Source organism: Elephantulus edwardii, unplaced genomic scaffold (assembly GCF_000299155.1).
Source record: "Elephantulus edwardii isolate Elephantulus edwardi_28Jun2011 unplaced genomic scaffold, EleEdw1.0 scaffold00094, whole genome shotgun sequence".
Taxonomy (NCBI): domain Eukaryota; kingdom Metazoa; phylum Chordata; class Mammalia; order Macroscelidea; family Macroscelididae; genus Elephantulus; species Elephantulus edwardii.
Genome location: NW_006399844.1, coordinates 9,180,182 through 9,189,421, shown reverse-complemented (window position 1 = coordinate 9,189,421; position 9,240 = coordinate 9,180,182). Strand labels below are relative to the sequence as shown.

Sequence of the window (9,240 nt, the reverse complement as noted above, 5' to 3'; positions counted from 1 at the left end):
CAATTGGCCCAGTGGTGAGAATCTTTGTCTTCTTGACAATGAGCCTCAATCCATATTGGAGGCTGCAGTCCTTGAACCTCTGTAGCATGTGCTTCAGGTCCTCCTCAATTTCAGCAAGCAGGGTTGTGTCATCTGCATAATGCAGATTGTTGATAGATCTTCCACCAATCTTGACCCCACATTTCTCATCATAGAGCCCAGCCTCTTGGATAATCTGCTCTGCATAGAGGTTGACAAGATATGGAGATAGGACGCATCCCTGGTGTACGCCCTTCCAAATTTTGAACCATGCAGTGTTTCCTTGCTCTGTTCTGACGACTGCCTCCTGGTCCAAGTATAGGTTTCGCATTAGCACGATCAAGTGCCCTTTGAGATTACTATTGTAAAAATAAAGACTCACCGGTCCAAAATAATTTTCAAACAAAAAATTATCCTACTGACCAAGTCATCAAACAGGTGACCTCCCAAATTGTCACTGCCCTTTAATATAGACATAAGTCCTTTAATACTATTGTATGCCAGACATTGCAAATCCTAATTCAGACAAAGCTACTTTAGAATGACTTTAAAAACATCAACAAATAGTTTACATTTAAAATCATGGAAAAATGGAGAAAGGCAAGATGATTTGAAGATCCTACTACTAAGGTAAGGATTTGGCTTAATTAGAAGCCTGTCTTACCCAAATTATTACATGTTTTTATGATATAGATCCTTTAGAGTACAAGAGAAAATGGTTAACATTAAAAAAAAAATTAAAGTCTGTAGGATGCGCTCCTGCACGCTCGCTCTCTCTCTTTTCCGCTCTCTCTCTCCTGACAGCATGCTTTATAGGTTTGGCTTCACTCCTGTCTTTCTGGGGGTCTTTCCCCCTTTGTCCCTTTTCTTTCTTTTCTACTTGAACTCTTTTCACATAGGCTCACCACTACCTTCTACAGACTATGCTTTGGTTTTATTACCTTAATAAATTCCTTCGGCTTATTTTGCTAAGAAAAAAACAAACAAACAAACAAAACCAAAACAACTTTTGGGACAATTTTTAGAGCCTGTTAAACAAGTCACACACATCTCAATTGCCCTATGTGTCCACATTATAACTTAGGAAAACATTTTAAAATTTTACCTGGTAAATACCCTTTGCTTTCTAGATCTAGGCTCTTACTATCTACTGGACTTGTGATGAATTACACATTTGCACATTGGTTAGTCGCTTTTTCTTGCTGATGCACAGTTGCAACCTTGATAATTAAAAAACTCCTGGAAAATATCATCACCTGATGAGGAGCAACTAAAGTTATTTGAAGTGAAAATAAATAATGAAATATGTAAAATTTCCCCAAACTTTCAGAAATTGTATGTCCTTATAATCCTTAATCTTCTGACCTTGTGAAAAGATCTATGGTATAAGACTCAAGCAACTCATTGGAGGCAAGGATTCTGGGGCTTCGTCTGACATACTTTGGGCATGTTGCAAGGAGGGACAGGTCCTTGGAGAGGGACATCATGCTTGGTAGGGTGGAGGGACAGTGCAGGAGAGGAAGACCCTCTATGAGGTGGATTGATTCAGTGACTGGGATAATCGGGATGGAAGTGTCAGAAACAGTGCGATTGGCACAGGACAGAGCAGAGTTAGGGCTGTTGTACATAGGGTCGCTATGAGTAGCAAACGACTTGACGGCACATAACAACAACAACATAAGACCCAAACTTTTCGACACTGTGTATGAATCTTAGATCAAAGTCTTGCCCCTGGTTCTTTAAAGCAACCTCATTTGGATCAACTCCATTTGTACCCAATTAACTTACCTCATATGCAGTAATCACTGCGTGACCTGTGGACTTGCTTTATTTTTCTTTCTACATAGATACTAATATTTTTCCAATAAGAAATATTGAAATATTGCCCCTATTTAAATATTCTAGAAATGCTTTTATTCCAAATTAGTTAAGCTTTTGATAGCTAAAGTTCAGAATTTGCAAATCTGCCAGTTATTGAATCAGGTCATTCTGTACATTGGAAAAGGATTGAATTGAAAGATTTCCTTTAGTCTTTTTGAAACGACTGTATCCAGGCTTTAAACCCTCTGCTATATTGTTGTTGTTGTTATTATGTGCTGTCAAGTTGCCTGCAACTCATAGTAAGTGTACGTATAGCAATTCTGAAAATCACTCTGTCCTGAGCCGGTCTCACTTATTCTGACACATCAACCCCCATTGCTACAGTCACTGTATCAATCTCATCCAGGGTCTTCCTCTCCTGTGCTGTCCCTCTACCCTTCCAATCATGATGTCCCTCTTCAAGGACCAGTCTCTCTCCTGGCCATGTGCCCATAATATATAATATGGAGCTTCAAAATCCTAGCCTTCAAGGAGAAACTTGGTTTCACCCTCTCCAAGACAAACCTATCTGTTTTTTTGGAAGTTATCATATATTCAAGACTTCTTCCAGCAACATAACTCAAAGGCATTGATTCTTCTATCATCTTTAGTCATTGTCGAGCTCTCTGAAACATAACAAGTAATTGCGAAGCCCACGGCCTAGATTAGGCACACCTTAGTTTCTAGATGGACATTGTTGATTTTCAGCATTCTAGAGAGGTCCCTGAGATCAGATTTTCCCAAAGCAATTCGTCTTTTGATTTCCTGACTGCTGGTGTTAAGAATGTTGATTGTGGAACCAAGCAAACTGTAGTTGCTAACAACCTCAATCTTTTCTCCATCTATCATGGTACCACTAATTGGCCCAGTGGTGAGAATCTTTGTCTTCTTGATATTAAGCTTCAATTCACGTTGAAGACTACAGTCCTTACATGACCTTCTGCAGCAAGCACTTCAGGTCTTCAGTTTCAGCAAGCAAGGTTGTGTCATCTGCATAATGTAGGTTGTTGATGAGTCTTCCTCCAATATTGATGCCACATTCCTCCTCATAAAGCCCTGCTTCCCAAATGATCTGTTCTGCATACAAATTGAAAAGGTATGGAGAGAGGATGAATCCCTGATGCACTCCTTTCCTGATTTTGAACCATGGCAATGTTTCCCTGCTCTGTTCTGAGGACTGCTTCCTGGTCCAAGTATAGGTTTTGCATAAGCACAATTAAGTGTTCTCGAATTCACACTTTTCTCAAGGTGAGCTACAATTTATTGAGATCCACACAGTCAAATGGCTTTGCATAGTCAATGTAACACAGATAAGACATTCTTCTGATGCTCTATGCTTTCTGCCAAGATCCATCTGACATTGGCAATAATGTCTCTAGTGCCACGACTTCTTCTAAACCCAGCTTGTATTTCTGGTAGTTCTCTGTCAATGTACTACTGCTCCAGTCGTTTCTGGATAATCTTCAGTACAATTTTGCTACTGTGTGATATTAGTCATATTGCTCAATAATTTCCACAGTCTATTGGGTCTAGCAAGTAAGAGAAATGATCCTGTACTCAAATTTGGAAGGCGATGATGTTGAAATTAGAATGACCCCCCTTCTTAATAGCTTTTTATAACCAGTAAACATAAATAAAAATGAGAGGATTTGTGTTCTTTATGCATATGTATTCCTATGCAGGGAGTTAAGGTACACTTACATTGATACGTCAAAAACAAATGATGATTGGAACATGATTGGTCAATGCACTTTAGATCGTTTAGAAGTACCATTAAATTGTCCATTCTTATAATGAAATCATATCGTTTAATGTATTAAACTAGTGATTTGAAATAAAAAACTCGTAGACTTAAAGACATTCTTATAATGGATAGGTCTGGAATGAGGAGGGATTTTGAGCATTTGTCCCTACATATGGTATATTCTAACCTGAAAACTCTGCTCATACCTTATCCATCACTATGGACCAAATCACTAATAATATTGCGGAAGGAATATTGTTCAACAGGAACCTTTGAAATCCCTTTCCAGAGTAGAAGTAGATGATAGAATAGCTCCAGATTAACTCTAGCTAAACAACTGTTGCTCCTGGATAAAAATCCGTGGAAGTAAAACAAAATATAACTAAGATCTGACAAAATGCTACCTGGTCACATTTAATATACTCTATGACTATCTCATCCTACAACTCACAGCAGCCCTGTGCACAATAGCTCTAAATCCTGTCTTGTCCTAAACTAATCTCATTGTCTCTGACACAATTGCTCTCAATAATCCCAGTTACTTTGTCAATCCATCTCATCCAGGGTCTTCCTTGCCTCTGGTGGCCTAGTGGTAAAAAGCTGTACTGAGATGTTAAAGGTTGTTGTTATGTGCTGTCGAGTCGTTTGCGACTCATAACGACCCTATGTACAACAGCCCTAAACCCTGCTCTATCCTGTGCCAATCTCATTGCCTCTGACACACCCATCCCGAGTACCCCAGTCACTGAATCAATCCACCTCATAGAGGGTCTTCCCCTCCTGCGCTGTCCCTCTACTCTACCCAACATGATGTCCCTCTCTAAAGACCTGTCTCTCCTTACAACACGTCCAAAGTATGTCAGACAAAGCCCCAGAATCCTTGCCTCCAAGGAGCAGCCTGGTTTAATCCTCTCTATGATGAATCTGTTTGTTTTCTTGGCAGTCCATGGTACATTCAATACTCTTCTCCAGCACCACAGCTCAAAGGCGTCAGTTCTCCTTCTATCCTCCCTAGTCATTGTCCAACTCTCTGATGCATAACAAGTGATTGCAAAAACCATGGCCTGTATCAGGCGCACCTTAGTCTCCAGAGAGACACTGTTGCTCTTGAGTATTTTGGAGAGGTCCCTAACCACAGACTTTCCCATCGCAATACGTTTTTTGATTTCCTGGCTACTAGTGCCAAGAGTGTTGACAGTGGAGCCGAGCAAACTGAAGCTGTGAACAATCTCAATCTCTTCGCCATCCATCCTGATGCTACCAATTGGTCCAGTGGTGTGAATTTTTGTCTTCTTGACATTGAGCCTCAGTCCATATTGAAGGCTGCAGTCCTTGACCCTCTGCAGTAAGTGCATGAGGTCCTCCTCAGTTTCAGCGAGCAAGGTTGTGTCATCTGCATAACGCAGATTGTTGATAGATCGTCCACCAATCCTAACACCACACCTCTCCTCATAGAGCCCCGCTTCTCGGATAATCTGCTCTGCATACAGGTTGAAAAGGTATGGAGACAGGACACATCCCTGACGTACACCCTTCCCAATTTTGAACCATGCAGGGTTGCCCTGCTCTGTTCTGACGACTGCCTCTTGGTCCAAATATAGGTTTCGCATTAGCACGATTAAATGTTCTGGGATTCCCATTCTTCTCAGAGTCAGCCACAGTTTGTTATGATCCACACAGTCAAATGCCTTTGCATAGTCAATGAAACACAGATAGACATTCTTCTGGTATTCTCTACTTTCAGCTAAGATCCATCTAACATCAGCTACAATATCCCTAGTACCACGACCCCTTCTAAACCCAGCCTGGACTTCTGGCAGTTCTCTGCTGATGTACTGTTCCAGTAGTTTTTGGATAATCTTCAGTAGAATCTTGCTTGCACGTGAAATCAATGATATTGTTCTGTAGTTTCCACACTCAGTTGGGTCACCTTTCTTTGGGATGAGAACAAATATTGACCTCTTCCAGTCAGTTGGCCAAGTAGTTTTATCTTAAAGGTATGCAATTCAAATCCACCCGCTGCTCCATAGAAGCAATCTCCTGCTGTGTGATTTACTGCTGGAGGGTCAGCAATGGTTTGGTTCTGACTTGATGGCACATTATCAACCACCACAATAACAACAATAAATCTATTTTAGTGTTAACTAAATGAGCCATGAAATAGTTATCTCACATTTCTACAACTGCCTTTGCTATGCAAAGAATTAAGTATTTTGAAAAAGACAAACTTTTGAAGGAAATTTATTTTGCACTTTGAGTTAGCACTTTTAGAAAGCCAAACTATTCCTTAATGTGGTCATGCTTGCAACATTAACTCCAATAACAGCCAGGTTATCCTGAGGATGAGACCTGATAGGAGAAGGTAGAGCACACTTAACACTTAATTGACTGGTCACATAAAACTCCAAGGTGTCCAATTAGATCCTATGTGAGTTCGTCTGGTGAACACTTCCTGATGATGGTTTAATCAAACAGGAGAACTGTATAAGCAAACTTCAAAACCTAGGAATCTGACATAAACTGGCTAACTCAGGTCCAGATAAAAACTCCAATGTATTTTAGACTTCATTAGTTTCCCTTTCACCTCATTGCTTTTTATCTTTGGTTGTAGTTTAGTCTTGTGAAATTTTACCTGCTCCTAGTAAATAAGAGTGGAACTCAGAAATGTGGATAGGTTGTACTCCCTCCCTTGTGTAATTTTTCTCAGAACTAATGTTTATGCCAACATCCTGTAAAACTAATTTTGTAATAACATTTATCTGTACCACTTCTGGATATTGGCAGATTAGAAAAACAAGTTATTTGGAAATGTTTATGGCTTTTCAACTGGAATTTCTAGGGTTTCATGACAACCTTGTGACCGATTACACAAAACTCTATAAATGTTGTTGTTATGTGCCATCGTTTGCGACTCTTAGCAAGCCTATGTATGATTGCTCTATTCTGAGCCAATTTCATGGTCTCCAACACACCTGCCCCCATTACACCAGTCAGGGGGTCAATCCAGCTCATCTAGGGTCTATCTCTCTTGTGCTGTCCCTCCACCATTCCAAGCATGATGTACTCCTCCAAGGATTGGTCCTCCTTGCAACATGCCCAAAGAATGTCAGATAAAGCTTCAAAATCCTTGCCTCCAAGGAATAGCCTGGTTTCACCCTCTCCAGGATGAAACTATTTGTCTTCTTAGCAGTCCATGGTATGGTATATTCAGTTCTTTTCTTCAGCACCACAACTCAAAGGCATCAACTCTTCTTCTATCATCCTTAGTCATTGTGCAGTTTTCTGATGCATAGCAAGTAATTGCAACGACCATGGCCTGGATCTGGTGCACGTTAGTCTCTAGAATGACATCATTGCTCTTCAGGACTCTGGAAGGTCCTTGACAGCAGGTTTTCTCAATGCAATTCCTCATTTGATTTCCTGGCTGATTAGACAATTAGAAAATTGCCTAAAAGTTTCAGATTCTTTTTGTATTTAAACAGGCTTTTTATTCTAGCTTGCTTTATCAAATAGTGGTTTTCTTTGCATGCTGCCCAGTTCAAACTGTATTTAATCCTCGGTAAATCTTGCCATTTATGCTTTCACAGAATGCCATATCTGCAGTGTTAAATCAACACTAGCTAACTAAGACAGTGATTTTACATATGTGTCTTTATTTGATTATCACCAACCCTTTTTGTATAAAGACTAGGATGCTAGAAGTGACCTGGGGGATATTCATTACCTAGTATGGTAGAAATGGATGGCTTGAACAAGCAAAAATTTATACTGTCATAGTTTCAGAGGTTGGAAGTGTGAATGCACAGTGCCAGCTCTGTGATAAGGCTTTTTTTCTCCACAGTGTTGAATCCTTTTAACAACTATGGACCTAAGATTTCTTGGAGATCTCAAAAGAAATCTTCCTGTGTTAAGTAGATCCTAAGGCCAATAGGATATGCTCAACTCCAGGATCCTCTTTCTTTCTTTTTTTTAAATTTTTATTATGATTTTAATGGAAGTTTCCAGAAAAATTGGATTTTCATTCATTCTTGATTATACATTTCCTCCCTCCCTCTTCCTTCTCTTTCCTCCAGTTTCCAGTTCACTTTCTTTTTATTTATACTCATTCATTGTTGCACCATTCCCTCCCACCCCCTCCCCTTATCCCTCTCCCAGTCCACTTTGCAATGCACCTCTTATTCTGGACTGTTGCCATACAGATAATGGCTAATTATACAGGATCTTCTCGATGATACTCTTTCTTTCTTTCTGGAGAAAGGTATTTGTCTTCTTTTAACAATTATTTACTTCTTTTTTTCTTTTATTTCTTGTAAGATGCAAAGTGTTGTTAGCCACATACCATAAAAATTCCCTTTACACCAGACCAGGGTTATAACAGGGTTAAGGGTGCAGCATCTCATCCTGATTCCTTTTATAGCAGATTGATTTATCAGATCTTGAGGTATCATTACATAACTGTTACATATACATCATGATATCCAAAACACTGGGAATCATGGTCAGACCAAATACACACATTTAAGGAAGAAATAATTCCAATTTATGGTAAGATATTTCTAGCAACTCTTAGACACTAGGCACAAGGGAGCTAATACATCTTAGGCAGTCACCTTGGCAATACAAAGACATCTCTAATACTTCAATTCCACTTTTAATAATTCATTTTTAACCAAGTTTGGCATCCTACCTTAGTAATGAATATTCTCAAATCTATGTCCAGCTATATATAGCTAAGAGAAGACTAGGTTTTAGAATGCAACTGTTCTCTGAAATTAAGAGATATTGTCTCTTGGTTCACAGAAGTGATACACACAAATCAAACAAATAGCCAACAAGTAAATCTATTTCTGTTACCAATGAGGAGTTTCAAAACTTCATCTAGAGTCAATAGTCTGGAGATCTAGCTGAAAAAAAAATTTTTTTTAAAGCTAAAAACAAAACTGAAGGAGTTAAATGACCAGAAAGGCCAAGAATCTAATTACGTCAATAGGAATGAAATGTTAGAGTGAGGCTTCTGACATTCCACTTAACATTCCAGAAATTTCCCTCTGATCACCTGCCATTTACATATATTTTTTTCTTACCACTGCCATAGGAATTGTTCCCCTGGGGTCTAGAATCCACTCATTGAATTGCTCTTCCAGAGCCTGACTCCGAGTTCTGGCCACCTTGATTTTTATCTTGCTTAGTCTTTCTCTTTGTCCTCGTTTCTGTTTAACAATCTCCTTTATCTTGGATACTCTGAAGAATGTAAACAAACAAACAAACCCCCATAATCTTGAGTTAGGATCATTTGCATTCGATTCAGATGGTTCAGAAGGTAGAACATAAGATATCATACATAGCCTAGCTTTACACCAGACTTTATTTTCTTGATTCAAGCTTGCAGTGAACCTTGGTGAACTCTTTGGTCCAGTACTTAATGAATTTATCATAGGTTGTCTTCTACTATTATTTGTAATTTTACGACAGTAGGCCTACCTATTCCAACTAAGTAAGGTACTTAAGAAATAGTAAGAATATACAACAACTTCCAACCAAGAAAAGCCCTGGACCAGATGGTTTTACAAGTGAATTTTACAAAACATTTAAAGAAGAACTGTTACCAATTCTACATA

At 39.2% G+C, this 9,240-nt stretch overlaps 1 protein-coding gene across 1 annotated transcript in view; it reads right to left on the bottom strand.

The window, feature by feature from the left end:
* Positions 1 to 9,240, bottom strand: part of EFCAB5 (EF-hand calcium binding domain 5) — a 114,698-nt gene that overhangs the window by 74,609 nt on the left and 30,849 nt on the right. The window contains exon 2 of the mRNA XM_006891079.1: positions 8,707 to 8,863. Coding sequence (XP_006891141.1) covers positions 8,707 to 8,863 — 157 coding nt within the window. The remainder of the gene's footprint in view (positions 1 to 8,706; positions 8,864 to 9,240) is intronic.